We start from the raw sequence: 22,100 nt of genomic DNA, 5'->3' as shown, positions 1-22,100 counted from the left end.
TTTGGGTTGATTGGCTTTATTTTTTAGTTCTGTCTCTATTTTCTCACATCAAGGGTATTTATTGTTATGCACTAGCTTGAATTACTCTTTATATTTCATAAAGAACTTGGACTCATATGATTATTAGTTTGGCACAACTTTCGCAATATTGTCTAAATGTCGATAAAAAACTATTGCAAAATATGGCGTTTCCGTTAACCGATGTTATGCAACTAAAACTTGTTCCTCTATAAATACTTCAATCAAAAAAGTCCTTCCTTTTTGAAAACTTTTTTGCGATATATGGGAGTTATTGCTTCCATTGTGTTTCCATTGGCCGTATTTGCCTCTAAAACTCGTATGGTGAGACAAAGATGGTGATTTTGGTGATGTATCGGCCCAGCAGTTCTCCGCGCTCCAGCTCGCTCATCTCCACCTGCAGGTCCAGTGTGGCCGGGCCCAGAACCGGACGGGTCAGCAGGAGTTCCCCCGTCTGACGGTCTGAGCGCCTCACGGTGAAGAACCGGCGAGCTCGGCCTTCCAGCAGACCGAAATTCAGCGAGTCTCCGATCATCCTCACAGCGGAGACCCGGAACATGACCCGAGGGGCCGAGAGCCCGGACACCACCGACAGGTGATGGTGGGACACGGAGACGGGCGCCTGAGAGCAGGTCCGGCTGGACCCGGGGCAGGGGTTCCTCTCGCAACGCCTGAGAGCACAACACTTTCACAGGTTTCTTTGTTTTAAAGGGATAGTTCACCCCAATTCTTCTGAACGGAGAGTGTCATATACACTAGGATGATTTAGGGTCAGTAAATCATGGGCTAATTTAAATTTTTGGGTAAACTATCCCTTTAAAAAAGTAAAGATGCTTCGTAGACTGTTGCTTACGTTGGAGAGGTTTTGGCGTAGCTGGCGTTCCTAATCGGGGGACACTCCACTTTAACACACTGAAAGCCCCCGTAGGTGTTGATGCAGAGCTGGTCACGTGTGCAGTTGTTCTGCCCGGATCCACACTCGTCGATATCTGGAGGGAAAAACAGGGTCAGAATCGAGGCCGAAGAGTGTCCCGAGTGCATCTTTTGCTGTTACCGAATGACCTTTGCAGTTCCGTCCATCACGGGTCAGGTTGTAACCGGCAGGACAGGAGCATCTGTATCCGCCGGCAGTGTTCACACACGTGTGTAAGCAGAGACGGCCCGCCTGGCCCGTGTGGAACAGCTTACACTCGTCTATGTCTAGGAGAAAACATACAGGAACAGCAGGTTAAAACAAACGTCACTGGACGGAAGAAGAGCCGTTGTGTCCCTACTGAAAAGATCAGCATCGCTGGTCCCAAAGACAGAGACCAAAACCATCAAAGACCTGAGTTTGAGCTTGACCAGCAGGGGTCTCTGTAGATGGGATTCCAGTCTTTGACCTCTAATAAACAGTGTCGTCCTTGAGTGTGTTTGGTGACAGTGATGGCTGAAGAAGCGCACCTGTGCAGACGCTGTTCTCCCGGCCGGAGATGAAGAACCCCGGCTCACAGGTGCAGTGTGTGGTTCCCTGGATCTGACTACACCTGGGCTGGCGGAGGAAAGCGGACGAGCGGGACTGTGGGAAGGAGGAGGCTTCGCCATCAGGGGACGTGTTCATTACGTTCATAAAAACTGCAGAGAGATCCGATTTCAAGAGTCAGTTGTGCACCAGAGAGCATGAAGCCTGCTTTACGCTCAACACGTCTCAATGCACAAGAGTGCTGTATAGAAATAATGTTCAATAATAGTAATGAATAATATCAGAAGTACTCAGCGAGAATATATTCAAACAATGCAAGTTCTTGTACAAGTAAAAACACGAGCTGAGCAATTGTGTGCTGTCTTGAAACCGTCAAAGAGCATGTTGATCAGCACCAGTGACTCTGACTCGATATTGTGTAGTTGAACTGGGATGTCAGAATCAGTGGAGTTGCAGAACTGACTTCGGCCAGGATCCGCCACGGACTAGAGGGAATGTTGATTAGATCATTAAATTAAAATGTGTTTTTGGGCAAGTATTCAAACAAACAGCAACTTTTGGGATTTTCAATATCTTTTAATTAATAAGTGTGATGTAAGGTGAAGGTTTCTAATGTTTCTGCAGCCCCAGATGAAGGACTGCTGAACATGCCCAATATAATCTCACACGGCCTCGGTTTGAGGGAATGAACGGACGCTAGCCTTACGTGATGTGACGGGATCATACTTCACCTTTGATTGACCAGGAGACATATCTGTAGCCATTTTTTAGGCATGTGGAGATTGAACATAAGCTGTAAATTGATTTTCAAGGGTATAACACAACATTTCACAGTTTTGCCAAAGTACACAGACACATAATTGTCCTCTTAAAATATAGCCTGTTACAGCAGTTTGGGGCCACTGCAGGTGTGTGTCTTACTCTGGCAGTACAGAAGTTCATTCTTTGACAGGCCTGGTAACATCTTTTCATCTCAACAACAGGGCCTGTAAATGTGCCCCAAAAAGCTTCTGATGAAATGCAAACCAACATGTGGGTGTTGGAGAGTCGCAGGCCGGGCCGGCCCAGCCCGGGGCACAGGAACAGCTGAATCCATTCACCTCGTCTGTACAGGATCCTCCGTTGGCACACGGTGACGACAGACACTCGTCGATATCTGAGAGAGGAGAGAAAGACACTGAGGATTCAGATTCTAAAAGCAAAACCACAACTGAGGAGGTCAAGTTGCCGTAAGCGAGGTATGAATGAATGAAGTCTTGATGCTTCACAATATGACGACATGCTACACCAGTGATCTCAAACTCAGTTCCTGGAGGGACACAGCTCTGCACAGTTAAGCTCCAACCAGCTCCAATTCACACCTGTGACGATGTTTCTAGTAATCCTGAAGACTTTGAATAGCTCAATGGATCTGAATCACGTGTGTCTTGATTAGGGTTGGAGCAAAACTGTGCAGAGATTGAGTTTGAGATCACTGTTCTACACTATCCTGTGCTTCAGCAGTTTAGAGAAGGTCTTCGTTTGCTCCAGCATGTCAACGGATCTGTGCGCAAAATAAGTTCATATACGTGTGGTTTAAGATTGGTGTGGAAGAACTGGGCGGATCTGTCCAAAGCCCAGAGAATCTCACGAACACCTTCAGGATCAACTGGAGAACCCAGCGCGAGCCCTTGACCTCACTGGAGCAAACCCTTCTTCAACATCGAGTGGGAGAATGAAGCTGTCGCAGAGTCGCAGGAGTTCATGCTTTGAAAATGAAATATTCAACAGTCAGGCCTCACTCGTCTCATCATCACTCGCTCATCGCTCATCTCAATGGGGTTAAGGGTTCAGCTCTGGGCTTTGTGTAGTAAACAATGTCTATATGCTCCTCATTTTGTGCACAGCAGAATGAACATGTTGGAAAAGCAAAGACTCTCCACAGTCTGCTGAATCACAGACTGCTGAATTCTAGACCGTTCGAAGGGACTGTCCACGGGATTTTGGTAATATCTGGCACAATTTTGTCCATTGAAAACATGCTTACAGCACCTTTGAATACAAATGTAAAGAGTTATATAAAACTATAGAGTATGTATTTCCAGAGATTACAGGTTTTCAAGAGAAAGCTGTCTCCAGTGTGGAACAGAGAGATAGAGGGAAGGTTTCCACCGGCTCTAAGTAAGATCTTCAAACTTCACACAAGGGACGTAGAGAGTACTACTCAGTCTGTAAAACTCGACAATTAAAGGGTTTTGAAATAGATTATCCCAAAAAAATAACACTTTCGTCGTCATCTCCTCACTCTCATGTCATTCCAAAGACTTTTTAGCTTTTTTTTGTCCATTCAAAAAAAGTTAACCATGACCAGTCCTTTGTGTTTTGTAGAAGAAAGATATGCATACTGGTCTGGAACACCATGAGGTTGGGTAAATGACAGTCTCAGTCTAATTATGTTGCACTAGTGTACTTTACACTGAACGCACAGTGAGTTACTGAACCCTACTGACATCACGCAGAAGCTGTAGACGTCAGGTCACTGTTCCTACTAGTTACCAGTTATTTAGATTTCCATGGATTATATATCCAACATGAAACATTGTTGGAATAATAGGTCAAATCACATCTAATAATATCCACCTGCAAACACAACCAATCATGGACTGCATTTACTCACCGCTGACGCTCAGAGATGCTCTAGTCTCGGAAGGGAAGACACTCTTAAGCTCCTGATCTTCTTCATGTCCTTCATTGTCTCCATCGTCTTTGACTGATCGTTATCACATCTGCTCACTAAAAGTTAAGTCTACTTACCTGCATCTGTGTGCGTTAAACAGGGCTTCGGGTCTGCTCTTATAGGGTTAGGCAAGTTCATACAAGACTCTGTAAATCATTTCTGTTAGGACTTCACTTTGTGTTGACATGCTGGAAGAGAAAAGGACCTTCACTAACCCACGGCAGCAAATCAATGTACAGCATTAAGATGTGTTCAGTGGAGTCACTTCAATGGCCAAACATGCTCATTAGAAGCAGGTGTATCGCATACATTGGTCTGAATGTGTGTACTTCTACTTGAGATGGCATTTAAAGACATTATTTTTCTGATAGAACCAAATGAAATACCAACTGGAAAATGCACCTGGTTTCCTAGACCGAGCCGTTGTTGAGAGACGGCCCTGAGGCGGCTTTAGATGGACTACAGGAGTGTTTAAGAGCGGACACCTTTGCAGACGGGCTGATGTCCACTCCAGCTGAGCGAGTCTTTACACTGTCTCGTCTCGGAGCCCAGCAGCTCGAAGCCCACGTCACAGATGAAGTGCACTTCATGGCCGACGAGCAGAGCCTTGCCCAGCTTTCTGCCGTTCACAGGAGGCTCCAGGTCGGGGCAAGTGACTGTGGAAGACAACAGCAAACAATGTGGACGCTTTCAACTAAATGAAGCACGTGTGCCTCGTGTCATTCCGTCTGAGCTGTCGTTCGCTTACGGTTCTTTGGTTTAGCGGGCCGGCGTGCGACACTGTCATGCAGCAGGTTGAGTTTCTTCCTCAAAGTACGAAGACTCTGCAAGTATGACGATTCCTGAGATGAAAGCAGTTTTTGAGCCTGTTGAATTGAGTTCTGTATGTCTCGCTTGCTGGGACAGTCCTGAAAAAAACATGTATTTTTCATCACGGTTTTTGCATAACCTGTTTGATTCAGCATCCAGTACAGTAAAACAGGCAGTAGTGGCTGAAATAGATCAGGCATTATATTTCATAAATAATCACCTAGTCCCCTCTCTCAACGAGGACCCGGCGCCCACCATCTGTGGTCTCAGACCTCTGCTTATCATAGCCAAGAAACATCATCGAGATGTACCTAACCCTAACCCTAACCCTGACCCAAACCAGTTTAGAAAGGGCTAAACTTGATTCACTCTTAAACAGACAAATAAGGCATGTTTTACTCCTATGCATCATATATAACCACTAATAAACTCCCCTAAAGGAGTATTAGGAACACCTGTTCAATTTCTCATTAATGTAATTATCTAATCAGCCAATCACACGGCAGTGTCTTCAATGCATTTAGGGGTGTGGTCCTGGTCAAGACAATCTCCTGAACTCCAAACTGAATGTCAGAATGGGAAAGAAAGGGGATTTAAGCAATGGTTGTTGGTGTCTGAGTATTTCCCAATCTGCTCAGTTACTGGGATTTTCACACACAACCATTTCTAGGGTTTACAAAGAATGGAGTGAGAAGGGAAAAACATCCAGTATGGGTCAGTCCTGTGGGCCAAAATGCCTTGTTGATGCGAGAGGTCAGAGGAGAATGGGCCGACTGATTCAAGCTGATAGAAGAGCAACTTTGACTGAAATAACCACTCGTTACAACCGAGGTACAGTATGCAGTGAAGACACAACACACACAACCTTGAGGAGGATGGGCTACGACAGCAGAAGACCCCACCGGGTACCAACATGGATCATCATGTTTTGTTCCCACTGTTGGGCTGGTGGTGGTGGTGTAATGGTGTGGGGATGTTTTCTTGGCACACTTTAGTTCCCTTAGTGCCAATTGGGCATCGTTTAAACGCCACGGCCTACCTGAGTTGCACAGTTACTCATAGTTATAGAATGGTCTAAAATGGACCATAGTGTTACCCACAAATTTCAAAACGGTCATAGCTTTACACAGGCTGTCCAATGTTCCAAACATTTCATTGTGCATTCATTTTCTGTATGAACATTTCTTTAATCACCTTCAATGACATTAATCATAAATATCAACAAAAAGTGTTCCTCGCCTGGCTTACTGTAAAAGGAAAACAACGGATTGATAACACCTTCTATATTTCCATCATCTGTCTCTTGTTGACTCATTAGTCCACATTTCTCATTACAGATCTGCAAACATAGAGTAATGACAGATCTGACAACATGGTCTGGAAAAGTAGGACCCTAGAAGAGTATGAATGATGAAAAATTGATAGATGTCTTCCAGTTGGTTCATGGTCCACAGTAATTGGTGTCAATTGATCTCGTTATCATGAAATGTTTATGATCTAAGCATGACATATTGCTGGTGTTTTTCTTTAAAACTATTAAATCAAACGAAGCAACAGTTACTGTCATCTCAGATGCAATGTTTGAATTGCATTATGAAATGGTAATACATTTATGATATTTACGATATTTCTGATGTATATTTCAAATGGAAACACACAACCTGTCGATCGATCAATACACCCTGTTTAACCTATATTTTTATTTATTTAAAAGCTTCTAAAATCATTTTAAAATGTGCCAAGTCAATGTAAAAGATTGTATTTCCTGTTCTTGTTTCTTTTTTTAGTCTCTGATGAGGAGCCCGTGACCTCTGACCTGCTCTGGATGCTGATTGTTGGATTATGGTTATGAAGTCAGCAGGGCAGGAGTGCAATAATGTGGCTGGTTCCTGATCTTGTGGATTGTCTTCACTATGACCTTGAATTTTTCTTCTTTGAGATCCTAAACCCTTTTGAGGTTTAAGTTTAGGAGCACAAGTATTTTGTATTTTATTTTGACAATTAACAAACTCATGTGAACTTCTTTCTCGGTTAGTCATGGCGACGATCAACAGTAACTCAGATGCTCCTTCCCTCTCATTGGCTGCTACTGAGAGCACTATGCTTTCCTTTTTCGTGTCATGTTTTCATCTTGCAAGGCTTATGTAAGCAGGATAAATATTTGAACTTGCTGTAAAGCGCCTGGATAACAGATAAAGGCGCAGTGTTGGAGACGCATGTGTAGCGGTGGGCGGGAACAGAAGCTGTGGGTGTGTGTTTCACAGTGTTCTCTTTAAGAGTACACCAAAACATTCCATGATGTTTATCCTCAAATCCCGATGAATAGAGTGGCTGTGTAGACTAGATTGAAAATCTGTTATAGTCACACAGCAAGCCTACAGTCTGTCAGACTGAAAGACTTTTCACAATTTAATTTCAAGATTTTATATTGCCTATGTCAAAGACAAGAACTTAAACATATATGGACTAATTTTTGTATATTTTATCATACAAGAAAAAAAAACTACTGGTGCTGCTGTTAGGCTTCCTACAAATTCAGATAAAATCAGATACATTTACAATAAAAGATACTTTTGCAGTAGCTTTTGAATAATTTGAAACCATCATCACGTTCTGCATTATAATAATAAAAGAGTGGCCAAAATATAATGGCGTACACATGTTTAGCTTTAACCCACTCTGAATGAACTCCTTTGTACTGAAACGTGACTTAAGCAACTGAATCTTACTCTCATATTTGCTCTTTTTCAGGTTACAGAATCTTAAATTACTCAAAAAAGCACTAGTTTTCTGTTATTTAACGAATACTTATTGAATATCACTCACCTGAGCCAGCATTGTATAAACTTGACAAATAAATATTGAAAGGAGTATAGAGTGTCTTCGGTTCATCGTCTTCATTAAATCGTTGAGTGGATACATTAATTGTTAATAAATGTCTTTGTGTAGTGGATTCTGTGAAGAAAATGCTGCGTATCTGTTTCTGTTTAGCTCCAAATTGGTGACCGACTGAGCTCTGAAAGCCCCTCCGTGTGAGAGAGCTGCAGGAGGATCTCTGGACGCATGGGAGTTCCCCACACACCGCAGGGCAGCTGCTGGATTACTGAGTCGACAGAAGTTGTGAAAACAGTTTCTTTACTCGTGTTTTGCATTGTTAGAGTTAACTTCATCAACTTCTAAAATTATTCATTATTCAGGCCCACTGTAAGAAAATATTGGGCCCGGTACAAATTGTACATGTATATTTTATAACTCTATCTACTAATTAAAAAAAATTGAGGATTAATTAATTTTAGAGATAAATTTGACATGTACATATATTAACCCTTTAGCTACTCCCTTTTTAAGAAAAAACATTACAAAACATAACAATATACTTTTAGAACAATTAGTACAGTGGTATTAAAGTAACACATGAAATGCGGAGACAAGCAGATAAAACCGTCAGCAAAATGAATAAATGAGAAAGTAACAATGTTAGAAATTATAGTTTACATTTTGTCTCCAAGGTTGCATGCCCAACCGCAGGACCTCGTGGTGTAACGGTAGTGCGTCTGACTCCAGATCAGAAGGTTGCATGTTCAAATCATGTCGGGGTCAATGAATCTCTTCTTCGAACGCAAGTCTTTGATAAAATTCAGGAATCCTTGTGGCTAGACCCTATTCTTTTCTGAGAAATTTGCCGAAAAAAAGGAACTCGTGGCGCAACGGTAGCGCGTCTGACTCCAGATCAGAAGATTGCGTGTTCAAATCACGTCGGGGTCAATGAATCTCTTCTTCAAAAGCAAGTCTTTGATAAAATTCAGGAATCCTTGTGGCTAGACCCTATTCTTTTCTGAGCAATTTTCCAAAAAAGAAGGACCTCGTGGCGCAACGGTAGCGCGTCTGACTCCAGATCAGAAGGTTGCGTGTTCAAATCACGTCGGGGTCAATGAGTCTCTTCTTCGAACGCAAGTCTTTGATAAAATTCAGGAATCCTTGTGGCTAGACCCTTTTCTTTTCTGAGCAATTTGCCAAAAAAGAAGGATCTCGTGGCGTAACGGTAGCGTGTCTGGCTCCAGATCAGAAGGTTGCGTGTTCAAATCATGTCGGGGTCAATGAATCTCTTCTTCGAACGCAAGTCTTTGATAAAATTCAGGAATCCTTGTGGCTAGACCCTATTCTTTTCTGAGAAATTTGCCGAAAAAAAGGACCTCGTGGCGCAACGGTAGCGCGTCTGACTCCAGATCAGAAGGTTGCGTGTTCAAATCATGTCGGGGTCAATGAATCTCTTCTTCGAAAACAAGTCTTTGATAAAATTCAGGAATCCTTGTGGCTAGACCCTTTTCTTTTCTGAGCAATTTGGCAATAATGAAGGACCTCGTTGCGCAACGGTAGCGCGTCTGACTCCAGATCAGAAGGTTGCGTGTTCAAAGCACGTCGGGGTCAATGAATCTCTTCTTCGAATGCAAGTCTTTGATAAAATTCAGGAATCCTTGTGGCTAGACCCTTTTCTTTTCTGAGCAATTTGGCAAAAATGAAGGACCTCGTGGCACAACGGTAGCGCGTCTGACTCCAGATCAGAAGGTTGCGTGTTCAAATCACGTCGGGGTCAATGAAACTCTTCTTCGAATGCAAGTCTTTGATAAAATTCAGGAATCCTTGTGGCTAGACCCTTTTCTTTTCTGAGCAATTTGGCAATAATGAAGGACCTCGTGGCGCAACGGTAGCGCGTCTGACTCCAGATCAGAAGGTTGCGTGTTCAAATCACGTCGGGGTCAATGAATCTCTTCTTCGAATGCAAGTCTTTGATAAAATTCAGGAATCCATGTGGCTAGACCCTTTTCTTTTCTGAGCAATTTGGCAATAATGAAGGACCTCGTTGCGCAACGGTAGCGCGTCTGACTCCAGATCAGAAGGTTGCGTGTTCAAATCACGTCGGGGTCAATGCATCTCTTCTTCGAATGCAAGTCTTTGATAAAATTCAGGAATCCTTGTGGCTAGACCCTATTCTTTTCTGAGCAATTTTGCAATAATGAAGGACCTCGTTGCGCAACGGTAGCGCGTCTGACTCCAGATCAGAAGGTTGCGTGTTCAAATCACGTCGGGGTCAATGAATCTCTTCTTCGAAAACAAGTCTTTGATAAAATTCAGGAATCCTTGTGGCTAGACCCTTTTCTTTTCTGAACAATTTGACAAAAAAGAAGGACCTCGTGGCCCAACGGTAGCGCGTCTGACTCCAGATCAGAAGGTTGCGTGTTCAAAGCACGTCGGGGTCAATGAATCTCTTCTTCGAAAGCAAGTCTTTGATAAAATTCAGGAATCCTTGTGGCTAGACCCTATTCTTTTCTGAGCAATTTTGCAATAATGAAGGACCTCGTGGCCCAACGGTAGCGCGTCTGACTCCAGATCAGAAGGTTGCGTGTTCAAAGCACGTCGGGGTCAATGAATCTCTTCTTCGAAAGCAAGTCTTTGATAAAATTCAGGAATCCTTGTGGCTAGACCCTTTTCTTTTCTGAACAATTTGACAAAAAAGAAGGACCTCGTGGCCCAACGGTAGCGCGTCTGACTCCAGATCAGAAGGTTGCGTGTTCAAATCACGTCGGGATCAATGAATCTCTTCTTCGAACGCAAGTCTTTGATAAAATTCAGGAATCCTTGTGGCTAGACCCTATTCTTTTCTGAGCAACTTGGCAATAATCAAGGACCTCGTGGCGCAATGGTAGTGCGTCTGACTCCAGATCAGAAGGTTGCATGTTCAAATCATGTCGGGGTCAATGAATCTCTTCTTCGAAAGCAAGTCTTTGATAAAATTCAGGAATCCTTCTGGCTAGACCCTTTTCTTTTCTGAGCAAATTGCCAAAAAAAGGACCTTGTGGCGCAACGGTAGCGCGTCTGGCTCCAGATCAGAAGGTTGCGTGTTCAAATCACGTCGGGGTCAATGAATCTCTTCTTCGAATGCAAGTCTTTGATAAAATTCAGGAATCCTTCTGGCTAGACCCTTTTCTTTTCTGAGCAAATTGCCAAAAAAAGGACCTTGTGGCGCAACGGTAGCGCGTCTGGCTCCAGATCAGAAGGTTGCGTGTTCAAATCACGTCGGGGTCAATGAATCTCTTCTTCGAATGCAAGTCTTTGATAAAATTCAGGAATCCTTGTGGCTAGACCCTTTTCTTTTCTGAGCAATTTGGCAATAATGAAGGACCTCGTGGCGCAACGGTAGCGCGTCTGACTCCAGATCAGAAGGTTGCGTGTTCAAATCACGTCGGGGTCAATGAATCTCTTCTTCGAATGCAAGTCTTTGATAAAATTCAGGAATCCTTGTGGTTAGACCCTTTTCTTTTCTGAGCAATTTGGCAAAAATCAAGGACCTCGTGGCGCAACGGTAGCGCGTCTGACTCCAGATCAGAAGGTTGCGTGTTCAAATCACGTCGGGGTCAATGAATCTCTTCTTCGAATGCAAGTCTTTGATAAAATTCAGGAATCCTTGTGGCTAGACCCTTTTCTTTTCTGAGCAATTTGGCAAAAATGAAGGACCTCGTGGCACAACGGTAGCGCGTCTGACTCCAGATCAGAAGGTTGCGTGTTCAAATCACGTCGGGGTCAATGAAACTCTTCTTCGAATGCAAGTCTTTGAAAAAATTCAGGAATCCTTGTGGCTAGACCCTTTTCTTTTCTGAGCAATTTGGCAATAATGAAGGACCTCGTGGCGCAACGGTAGCGCGTCTGACTCCAGATCAGAAGGTTGCGTGTTCAAATCACGTCGGGGTCAATGAATCTCTTCTTCGAATGCAAGTCTTTGATAAAATTCAGGAATCCATGTGGCTAGACCCTTTTCTTTTCTGAGCAATTTGGCAATAATGAAGGACCTCGTTGCGCAACGGTAGCGCGTCTGACTCCAGATCAGAAGGTTGCGTGTTCAAATCACGTCGGGGTCAATGCATCTCTTCTTCGAATGCAAGTCTTTGATAAAATTCAGGAATCCTTGTGGCTAGACCCTATTCTTTTCTGAGCAATTTTGCAATAATGAAGGACCTCGTGGCCCAACGGTAGCGCGTCTGACTCCAGATCAGAAGGTTGCGTGTTCAAATCACGTCGGGGTCAATGAATCTCTTCTTCGAATGCAAGTCTTTGATAAAATTCAGGAATCCTTGTGGCTAGACCCTTTTGTTTTCTGAGCAATTTGGCAAAAATGAAGGACCTCGTGGCGCAACGGTAGCGCGTCTGACTCCAGATCAGAAGGTTGCGTGTTCAAATCACGTCGGGGTCAATGAATCTCTTCTTCGAACGCAAGTCTTTGATAAAATTCTGGAATTCAGTGATCGTTTTACACTGGATTGTTTTATAAACTTTCCTCAGAGACAACTAGGATTCACTGATTATTCACTGATAATCCACTGGTGAACGGGACCGAAACGGCTATCTCCCGCCTCAGCGTTTATCCTCCCATCTCTAAAAGCTAATCAGCTAATATCACCGTCGACAGCTTTCCCGTGAGTGGGCGTGGTTTCAGCGCAGCCAGCGGACACGCCCCCCAGCGTTTGATAACAGAGATAACTGCTCATTTTTTCATGATTTTGATAGCTTATTTTGTGTACTTGCCGGCTTTTTTATCATTCAAATTTGGCTGGATGGCTAATAACACATTTTTCTGTGGTGTCACAAACTCAGAACACATACTTAATTTTGACTGTACAGGGACTTTAATGTTTTAAACATTGAATTCTATTTACTGGTATTTACCTTATCTTTAAAAGTAATAATTAAATTTAAGTTTGATCCTAAGCTGTCCAACATAATGTAATGAATGTAATAATATAATTATAAAATTGTGCTGTATTTTTAAAAAGTGCACATTTACAGGTCACAGGTGACCATTTGCACCAGTAAAACAAGAAAATTGTGTTCATTATTCCCACCCACTTATGTTATAAGTCTGCGTTCGATGACAGTGAGAGTTATGTCCTCTCTGGCGCTCCATACAGGTGTTCATCTGTGGGAGGAGCGAAGTCCGAGTCCGCGAGAGTTTCGCGCTGAAACCTGCCGGTGATTTCCCGCTTGTGTTTTTCTCACAGTCGTTTTATCTAAAACAGTCCAACATACTCTTTTATTCCGATTCTGACACACACAATCTCACTCAGTACGACTAAAAGATCCGCGCCGGTGAGAGAGTGAAAGGAAAACCTGCTTAAACTTGCATTCTGACTTCATTCTTCTTTTACAGATGAAGAAATGCCATACATATTTATGGACCTAAAGACAAATAAAACCGGCCTGCCTACAGCTCTCTGTCTCCGATCCAATGGATCCTTGTGCTGAAGATCCGGCTGGAAGACCCGTGGATCATGTGTTTCATGGATGGGATGTTCCTGTGTTTTCAGAGCAGGATTATTTGGATTTATACACACCCGTCTCTGATTTAATAGCAGCCGATCAGAAGAAAGAGCAGGTGAATGTGGACATGAAGAATGAGGAAACAGCTGTGAGGAAAACACCTGTACAACACCTGCGCGAGCCTCAGGTAACAGATCCTCTCTGATTACACACAACACACACACACACACAGCGCACTCACATACAGTCAAACAAAAATGTAACCCTTCAACATTTCTCACATTATCATCAGTTTATCGGGTGTAGTTTATGATTATGACAGAACTCAGGTCTCAGATCAGTGGATATTTGACTGGTTTAGTCCGTCCTTCTGTTGGACTCTCACACATGAATTATGTTGAATATCTGTTCAATTGAACTCCACAATTAGATAATACCAGTTTAGCTCAACCAGTGACCAAGCAATGCTTCATGTTGTTCAGTGTGTGTGTAAAAAGAGCATTAGCACTTACACAAAACACACTTAAGCAAGTTTTTATAAATCTTACTGGTAGTCAGTGTATAATGAATTTTTGGGAATAACATGTCCAGTTTACTATATGTTGCTCTCCTCACTTACATAAATGAACTATAGTTTTCTGCACACACTAGTAAAAAAAAAAAAAAAATATATATATATATATATATATATAAACTGATATCTGGTGTCTGAATAATTTTTGGCTTGACTTGAGTGTACAGCCACGCATACATACAGCCATTACAATTACAATCCAGTCCTGTGACATCTGGTAAAACCATAGAAGCTATAAAACCATAGTCTGTCTGTCCTGCATTAATTTTCACCATAACCTACACTGAACATTAGCGTCGAAGAAAAGGCTTTAGCTTCTAGCTAAACGTTAACTATAATTATATTTAACGGTTTACTACTTCAACTACTATGTTTAGTACTAGGCTACTAAAAAATTAGATGCTTAATATATTAATTTTATTAATATATCAAGCAAACAATAGGCCTAAATGAATAAAATAAAGCACAGTAGCAGCTCCTTAGGTGGGGCAGATTCTGGGTCATAGTTCAAGTGTAAGCTTATCATTTATAGCATACAAGTTGTAGATATAGATGAATTAACAAGCTTAGACAATTCTTCCTCTTCTATAGCAGCAATGAAACAATGAAGCAATGATACTGCAGTAGACGGTTGCATAGTTATAATTTTCTCCCTAATATTATCAATCTTGCAAGTAAAGAAATTCATAAAGTCATTACTGCTGTGCTGCTTGGAAACATCTGGGGTTGAAGCTTTATTTTACGTTAGTTTAGCCACTGGTTCAAATAGATACCAAGGATTATGTTTATTTTCTTTTAAGAGTGTTGAAAAATAAGCAGATCTAGCAGGTTTTAAAGGCCTCTCTGTATGCGATCGAGCTCTCCTTCCATCAAATCCGGAGGAATGCCTCTAGTTTAGTTTTCTCCCAGTTTCGCTCCATGTTTCTGGCTGCTCTCTTAAGGGCCCGTGTGTGTGTGTGTGTGTGTGTGTGTGTGTGTGTGTGTGTGTGTGTGTGTGCTCGTTGTAACACGCGTCTGGCTATCCTTAATCTTCTTTAAGCGCAAAGGAGGAACTGTGTCTAAAGTGCTGGAAAAGAGAGAGTCAATAGTTTGTCGCAGCACCGAGTTCATCTTAAGCTATCTGATGCTGAGGAGATAAAACTGATCAGTAATATTATTGAACTAATATTACTGAAAGGAAACTCGGTGGCGCGTTAACGATGATGCTCCCAGTGACCAACACACACCTCGACAAGACCGAAATATAATACGACAGCAAAGTGGCCGACCGGGGGATGCTTTCTAGCTGACTCTTTTATCCGGAAACCAGATGAGAAGGGAAAAGGGGGCTATGGATTCCCCTTGGGATCGATTTCATCAGCAGCGTTCCCAGATGTGTCCCTTCGAACTGTATCTCAGCCTGCCAGATTCAAGCCACCGATGTCCCCCGGCAGCCTCAGTGGCAGACGTTATGCGTCTACCATATTTGTAACACAGAGTCGTTGGCTAAAGGAAGTTTACTGTGATATTTAATATGTCTATTATGGGCCTATGAGATTTTGAAGTTATTCATGTTCTTTTGAAAGTAATTTGTTAATATGTTGTTAAACTTTTTTTTTGGTGTTTGATGGTTGAAGGCTGAAGAGAATAATGTCTCCTCATCATTCCCCATTTTCAAAAGTGCTTCCCAGACTAAATGTGCTAAATTTATAATCTATCCAACTTGCATCACAACTTTAAATAGTGTAGAAATGATGAGAAATATTTGTTGCAAAATGCTGAACACATTACGATTTAACAATGGACCAATAGATTTATATAGAGGTCTGTTTGTTTTAGAAACTGGTTACGGTTGGGAATCGAAAATACTTGAGGTCAAGAATCGAAAATTTATAAAATTTTAATTTCAATTCCTCTTATCGATAAGCAGAATCAGAATCGGTAAAATTAAAAAGATGCCCAACCCTAGTCCTGGTGCAAAAAGGTTTCAAAATGACCACCAATAGTGAACAAGAAAAGGCTTTTCTTTCTCTTTACTGCTTTTTATATTCATCATCATGGCTTGTAAAGTGTAAGTTTACATTGTTTCCTGCTGTGCAACAGAGGAGAATAGACTTTGCTTCAAGTGCTCTATAACTGTACATATTATGTTGTCTGCTCTCTTCTGTCTACAGGACTCTTGGAACATCGATTTAATCGATTCAGCCCGAGGCAGCAACAGCCGAACAGCATTGCTCTGCAAGTCAACATCGCAGTAAGATGCAGAAATCAGTTCACAGTTCACACAGATACTTTCATAAAGCAGATCACTGCTCCAAAATGAGGAACTGAGCACATCTGTGTGTGTGTGTGTGTGTGTGTGTGTGTGTGTGTAATGCTGTTGTCTGTCAGAATCCTCTCAGAACACAGTGTGACCCGTGGCGAGTCCAGCAGGAGTGTGTCGTGGGGTCGTGGCGAGTCCAGCAGGAGTGTGTTCTGGGCCCGTGTGGATCCTGTGCTCGTGTCCGATGACCTGCTCTTCAGGGTCTCTGTGCCGTGGCGTTCTGTGGAACTTCCCATCAGATGGAGACGTAAGAGCTGCAGTACCAAAATATCAATACTGTAGGACCAACTTGTCTGTAAACATATTCTTTTGGACTGCCCACACTTTAATGTTATGAGATCAGGTCAAACTTTTAAGGACTTATGTATGGATCAGTTTTTAGCACAAGTAGGAGCTTTTAGGACAGTTTGGCAAACTTTATTTGCATTGTTTAATCAGTGAACAGCACAGCCCGGGAACTGATGGAGGCGGTTCTGGAGACCCTGGATCATCAAGCTGGAGTCAGTGGGCAATACCTGATGAAGCTCTGTGACTCTGAGGAGTTTCTCAGAAGGTAGTGGATCTGATGTTCTCGTTGATGCTGAATGAAATGCTCTCTCCGCTGTTGTTCAAGTGCCGTTGTTTTGGCCTCTTCCAGTGATGAAATCTTGGGATCTCACGAGCAGATCCATGTGCATCATAAGTTTGCTTCAGATGTTCCCGTGAGGATGATGCTCTGGGACAGCATTGACAAAACCCTGGCGCGAGATGTACGACATTTGATTACGGTGGCTCAAAACAATTACTCATTTGAAGAAGCTCCTGTTGTTATGAGACTGCATGTGTCTGTAGGAGGAAGACGACAGGCAGGCGTTTCATTTTAACCCAGTCCTCGAGTCCGCTTCTGCGTCCAGCACGATAAGGTGTGTTTACGTCTGTGCTATAAAAGCATAAAACTGACAAAATTCCTTTTGAAAAGTACGTTTTCTATGTATGGTATTCCTGTCACGATTTGCTAAATTAAAATTGATTATGTTGTTTGCTGTGACGTGAATATGTGAATGCGGTCAATGCATTTTCTTACCAACATGGAATTTATTGCATAGTGTTCATGAAAACTTAATTTTAAAATAATGTGTTTGTCCTTCATGGATTTGCATCAATTTTATTTGAAATTTTGTACATAAAGGCATTTACATTAAAACTAGAACTGGAACTGACAAATTCAAATTGCATTTTAGAAATTGAACTTTGTTTTGCTCCAAATGTTGCATATCTGCATGTGGGAAATGTACAGAAATAGATTCCCACCATTTCAAATTACCGATTCACATTGAAAATCATTTGTTCTCGTAGGTCGTGTCTGCAGGAGAAACTAAATATCTACAGCAAGGCAGTAAACGAGCTCATGAGAAGCCAGGTTTGTGTTTCGCTGACCTCCACATGCATGATTGAAATTCTTAGAAATACTGTAGAGTTTATTCTGCGTGATCTGAGCGGATGGATGGACTGTAGTCAAGTGGTCAAAATGATGTTGTGTAATTATGAAACCAGCTGCAAAACGTCTCTGCAGGACCCCATACTGTCATTATTCCAATCAATTCAGTTCAAGTTTTGTTCTCATCTGCAGTCAAATCAGTGATATTGCTGAATATTAAAGGAACGATTCATTTAAAAATGAAAATTGTCGTCATTTACTCCCCTCAAGTTGTTTGAAACCTGTGTGAATTTATTTCTTCTGCTGAATAATGGAAGATGTTTTTAAGAATGTGGGTAACCAAGCAGTTGTTGGACCCCATTGACTTCCACAGTGTTTTTTCCCCTACAATGGAAGTGAATGGGGTCCAACAACTGTTTGGTTACCCACATTCTTCAAAATATTTTGAGTAAACGATGACCGAGTTTTCATTTTGAAGTGAACGATTCCTTTAAGTAACCCGAGAGACATGACTGAATGTAATGAATGAGTGTGTGTCAGTGTGGTGTGTGTGTGTGTGTGGTGGTGGACAGCGTTGGCGGTGTGTGTGAGCAGATGTGTGGCGTGACTACAGCAGATCTGGAGGAGGCCGTCGGGCGGCTGGAGCGCTTCGCTCCTCTGGCACAGGTACAGCGTCTCGCTCTCGCTGCATGTGTGTCACTGAAGGGATTATCATTAATTATAATGCTCTGTTCCCCAGACTCCAGTGGAAACCAGTGACTGTGAAACGGGTGAGTCTTCAATAAAGGGACGTTTTGAAACGTCGGATCTGTAGGGGACGAGTGTCTGGTCTGTGATGTGTGTGTCTGTGCATGTTTCAGCTGTAGTCGAGCTCCACCAAGCTCTGCTGAAGCTGCTCCACATTTTCTTCACAAACTTTGATTTGGACTTCAGAGGACCGGATGTTCCCGATCCGCCAGCGTCCGACGTCCGGCTCAACACACACATGCTACAGCTCGACCTGAGCGGCTTCTACAGGCTCCTGCCCGACTGGGTCCACGGGTACGACTGATGTTTAACACACACACACACACACTCTGCTAACACTAAAGTAACCCCTGCAGTTTCACTCGATTCAGACACCCTTACAGAGATGAGCTCTAGTGTCCTGCGCCCGCTGGTACAATATCAACCGTCTGAGTAATGTTTGGTTTGACTGTACCTTATATAACCCAGTACTTTCTTAGTAAGTGCACGGCCACATACTGTAAAATAAAGTGCTACCAAACTCTTTTCTTTTCAATTTCACATTACTAGACAAATATGTGGTAATGAATTGCCTTAAATTTCTCAAGAAAGTTTTTCTATAAATTGTAAGTTGTTAATACAACCTGAAAAGTGTTGGAACAACAATCTGAATGAAACTGAATAAAACTAAAAACATCACTTTATTTCAAATCCGCACTAGCATACGCGCGTGAACTACTGTAACTAGCTAACGAGCGTCACGGCATCGGCCGCTAGCCGGAGTGACTGGCGCTCTATGGGGGAACAGTGTCTTTAATGCACAGAGAACATTGATGACTGAATGAGATGTGGTGTGTGTTTCAGCTACGATCACTTCAGCGTGCGCTGCTCGCTCACACACTGCGGCAGGAGTCTGACGGAGCCGGTCGTGTGTGAGAACATCAGCACGTCACTGACGCTGCACTGCAGGATCCGCTGCAGCCGCCTGTAAGACCCCGGACGCTCGCTTCATACAGTTGATCAGATTCGTCATGAACTAACCCTGTTTTGGTTTGTGTTTGCCTTTTTGGCGTTGGGTTTAAATGTTTCTGAACTCCTGAACGCCTCCACTGTAGTCTTGAGCTGAACGAACACGTCACAATATTCCTCATTATAATAATCCATACACAGAATAAAGGGGCGGGGCCTGGTGGAGTTAGGGTTAGTTGTGTGTTAAACTGGGGCGGGACATTTTCCAAACACACTCGAAGCACTCGACCAATCACAGCAAACTGCTCCAGTTGACCAATCAGAGCACTGTGACATTTCAGAGTAAAAATGGTGTTTCACCCTGATGATCTGTCTGTTTCTGTGTGTGTGTTCAGGCTGGTGTTTCCTGTTCCAGTTGGAGAGCTGCCGTATGAATCAATGCTCACTTTTCATCTGTTGGGCTCAAAACAGTCCCGAAACCCCGAGCTCCTCTGCTGGGCGGCCCTCGCTCTCTTCAGTAACAGGTATGCCATCAAACACTCTCTCTTAATTAAGCACCGATTTCTCTTAGTTGTCTTCTGTTTCTCAGATGCTCTACACACACGAACGCAAACACACATTCCTGATGACTCAAACAGTTTTCCAACTACAGATGAAATATTTCATAAATTATAACAAAGTTGAAAGATGTATGAAAGTCAAAGATATTGTCAACAACAATATAGCAAGTAAACAAATAATGCAGCAAGAAATAAACAATATACTTACCAAAACATCAATCATAAAAGTGAATTTTGTCAACAATTATCCGTCCCGCCAGGATTTTTGAGGGAGTTTTTTTTGCGTCCCGAAGTGACAGAAAAAGCTGCGGTTGTTGCAGTTGTTGTGTGTTTTTGTTTTGCAGTAAAAGCCCATTAGTACACATGATGTTCTTGTGTAAATTGTGTCAGTGACCGTAAGAGTCCTGTTTGCTGTCAATACTTTTTGTCCTAATTACTGAATTTGTGGTTCTGGAGCGCCGTGGTCCGTGTTTCTGTGAGCTGCTGTGATTGATGTGTGTGTTGCAGGACTCTGGTTCACGGCACGGTTCTGCTCAGCATGTCCACGCAGGTGCCGCCCAGGTGTCCTCCGTCATCAGCACTGACCCACGGCCATCGGCAGCCCACGGGGGTCATTCTACAGGTCAGCTCGTCCGTACTGCACACACACACACACACACACACACACACGCTCTGGATACATCAGTACTGTAGTGTCACTGCATAGCTTGTGATTGTGATGTTATATTAAAGGTACAAAAGGTCTGATATGATTTATCTCTTTCATTTTTTACATCACAAAAGCCAGATGTTTTACAGGCGTGTTTTCTTCTAATGAGGGACCATGTGTATATATGAACATATTCAACCACATTTCTTCCTCTTGAAATGTTTTGTGGCATTCATCCCAGAGTATAAATGTAGAAGTTGTTATGGCTTAAGGTCATAAATGAATCTGCTTTATGTGTGTTAAGCTTGTTTTCCCAGACTCTGAACAGTGGCGATACGAGCGAGCGTCCGCACGGCCCGGGTCCGTCCTCGAGTCTCCCGTGTGTGAACCCGTGTGTGAACCCGTGTGTGACGAGCTGCATAAGAGAATAGCAGACGTGTCTCAGAAACACTGCCTGTCGCTGTCAGTATCAGATGACCTCCTCTCTCCTGAAGCTGTGGGTAATGATGACACTGATGTGGACACTGATGTCACTTCCTCTGTCGATCGCCCGCAGGTTGACTGAGAACGAGAAGGTGTTCCTGTGGAGCAGACGGCAGGCGTGCAGCTCGAGGAACTCTCTCCTGCACCTGGTGTTGGGCAGCGCCCCTACGTGGAGACCGCAGGACCAGCCCGAGATCTACGGGATCCTGCGGCGCTGGCGAATCAGCTGCGAGGAAGCCTTGTTCCTCCTGAGCCACGAGTACGTGCTGTTTCTGTTCCCCGTCACCGCTTCAATACACTAGGGTTAGGCTATCAATTCTTAAAGGGTTGGTTCATCCAAAAAGGAAATTTAGCTCATGATTTACTCACCCTCAAGCCTACCTAGGTTTACAGTATATGACATTGTGTGCATGAAAAGTGCATCTGTCCGTAATAAAAGTGCATCTGTCATGATAAAAGTGCATCTGTCCATCATAAAAGTGCATCTGTCATGATAAAAGTGCATCTTTCATGATAAAAGTGCATCTGTCTAGATTTAGACTGATTTGTGAACAATATTTGAGAGAAATAGGCCTTTTTTGTACAAAGAATGCTCATGAAAAATGGGGGCAAAAACAAAAGTGTTGCGTTTATAATTTTGTTCAGTGTGTGTGTGTGTGTATATAAATACAATAATTTATCATTTGGTCTTATGATAAAGTTGCTAAAATATGAGGTTTGTCATTTTATAAAACTGGTGTATAATTTGAACTGTAAAGCTGCGTTTCAGTGATTGGTTTTCCCGATCCTGTTGTGTGATTTATCAGTACAGTGGAGTTATCAACTTATCAATACAGTCTTATCTTATCTATACAGTGGAGTGTCTGTAGTTGCTCATCAGGACACACACACACACACACACACTCTGATGGTTTAGTGTGATGATCTTTCAGGTTTCATGACCAGTTTGTGCGTTCAGTGGCTGTGCAGCATTTCCAGCAGATGTGTGACAGTCAACTGGAGGAGTTTCTGCCACAACTGGTGCAGGTCAGACACACACACACACACACACACACACACATCTGAGAGACACACACACACACATCTGAGATGCATCTACACGCA

General features: G+C 42.8%; 2 protein-coding genes and 6 non-coding genes across 10 annotated transcripts in view; 7 read left to right on the top strand and 1 right to left on the bottom strand.

Annotated features, from left to right (window-relative positions):
* Position 1: 1 nt before the first annotated feature.
* Positions 2-8,966, bottom strand: LOC120459954 (fibulin-7). The gene is made up of 9 exons (XM_089135234.1): positions 8,869-8,966; positions 7,833-8,109; positions 4,945-5,104; positions 4,682-4,852; positions 2,511-2,636; positions 1,462-1,632; positions 1,081-1,218; positions 872-1,007; positions 2-689 (listed from the first exon to the last, which is right to left on the bottom strand). Exons 2-9 carry the CDS (start codon positions 7,926-7,928, stop codon positions 329-331), a joined length of 1,359 nt encoding a protein of 452 aa, XP_088991360.1. The 5' UTR covers positions 7,929-8,109; positions 8,869-8,966; the 3' UTR covers positions 2-328.
* On the top strand, positions 8,866-8,937 carry trnaw-cca (transfer RNA tryptophan (anticodon CCA)). The gene has a single exon. It is a non-coding gene; the product is annotated as a tRNA-Trp (tRNA).
* Positions 8,967-9,694: 728 nt separating the features above from the next.
* On the top strand, positions 9,695-9,766 carry trnaw-cca (transfer RNA tryptophan (anticodon CCA)). Its single transcript has one exon. It is a non-coding gene; the product is annotated as a tRNA-Trp (tRNA).
* A 1,418-nt stretch (positions 9,767-11,184) lies between these two features.
* Positions 11,185-11,256, top strand: trnaw-cca (transfer RNA tryptophan (anticodon CCA)). Its single transcript has one exon. It is a non-coding gene; the product is annotated as a tRNA-Trp (tRNA).
* A 94-nt stretch (positions 11,257-11,350) lies between these two features.
* trnaw-cca (transfer RNA tryptophan (anticodon CCA)) lies at positions 11,351-11,422 on the top strand. The gene has a single exon. It is a non-coding gene; the product is annotated as a tRNA-Trp (tRNA).
* A 260-nt stretch (positions 11,423-11,682) lies between these two features.
* Positions 11,683-11,754, top strand: trnaw-cca (transfer RNA tryptophan (anticodon CCA)). Its single transcript has one exon. It is a non-coding gene; the product is annotated as a tRNA-Trp (tRNA).
* A 426-nt stretch (positions 11,755-12,180) lies between these two features.
* Positions 12,181-12,252, top strand: trnaw-cca (transfer RNA tryptophan (anticodon CCA)). Its single transcript has one exon. It is a non-coding gene; the product is annotated as a tRNA-Trp (tRNA).
* A 675-nt stretch (positions 12,253-12,927) lies between these two features.
* The window catches only part of pik3c2g (phosphatidylinositol-4-phosphate 3-kinase catalytic subunit type 2 gamma), a 17,081-nt gene continuing 7,908 nt past the window's right edge, over positions 12,928-22,100 (top strand). Inside the window, exons 1-17 of one of the 3 annotated variants that reach the window (XM_039647475.2) lie at positions 12,928-13,028; positions 13,207-13,503; positions 16,044-16,123; positions 16,261-16,439; positions 16,631-16,745; positions 16,830-16,941; positions 17,024-17,094; positions 17,528-17,591; positions 18,150-18,275; positions 18,349-18,379; positions 18,470-18,650; positions 19,200-19,322; positions 19,700-19,828; positions 20,372-20,486; positions 20,818-20,975; positions 21,070-21,255; positions 21,929-22,022. In XM_039647475.2, the coding sequence (XP_039503409.2) occupies positions 13,285-13,503; positions 16,044-16,123; positions 16,261-16,439; positions 16,631-16,745; positions 16,830-16,941; positions 17,024-17,094; positions 17,528-17,591; positions 18,150-18,275; positions 18,349-18,379; positions 18,470-18,650; positions 19,200-19,322; positions 19,700-19,828; positions 20,372-20,486; positions 20,818-20,975; positions 21,070-21,255; positions 21,929-22,022 (1,983 nt within the window). In that variant the 5' untranslated portion in view covers positions 12,928-13,028; positions 13,207-13,284. Of the gene's footprint in view, positions 13,504-16,043; positions 16,124-16,260; positions 16,440-16,630; positions 16,746-16,829; positions 16,942-17,023; positions 17,095-17,527; positions 17,592-18,149; positions 18,276-18,348; positions 18,380-18,469; positions 18,651-19,199; positions 19,323-19,699; positions 19,829-20,371; positions 20,487-20,817; positions 20,976-21,069; positions 21,256-21,928; positions 22,023-22,100 lie in introns of all 3 variants that reach the window. The other 2 variants (XM_089135233.1, XM_039647476.2) reach the window with 2 other exon arrangements.

The sequence above is a fragment of the Pimephales promelas genome, chromosome 10, assembly GCF_988280905.1.
Source record: "Pimephales promelas chromosome 10, fPimPro1.hap1.1, whole genome shotgun sequence".
Classification (NCBI taxonomy): Eukaryota; Metazoa; Chordata; class Actinopteri; order Cypriniformes; family Leuciscidae; genus Pimephales; species Pimephales promelas.
Note: the sequence above shows the minus strand (reverse complement) of the source record. Positions and strands in the feature narration are given on the sequence as shown.

Bases quoted from the DNA above. Each gene is read 5' to 3' on its own strand.
- LOC120459954 (XM_089135234.1), bottom strand. From the start codon at position 7,928: ATGTATCCACTCAACGATTTAATGAAGACGATGAACCGAAGACACTCT. The intron at 4,853-4,944 runs GTAAGCGAACGA...TGTCTTCCACAG, and splicing joins GCCCGCTAAACCAAAGAACC to TCACTTGCCCCGACCTGGAG. The intron at 690-871 runs GTAAGCAACAGT...TTGTGCTCTCAG, and splicing joins TACGCCAAAACCTCTCCAAC to GCGTTGCGAGAGGAACCCCT.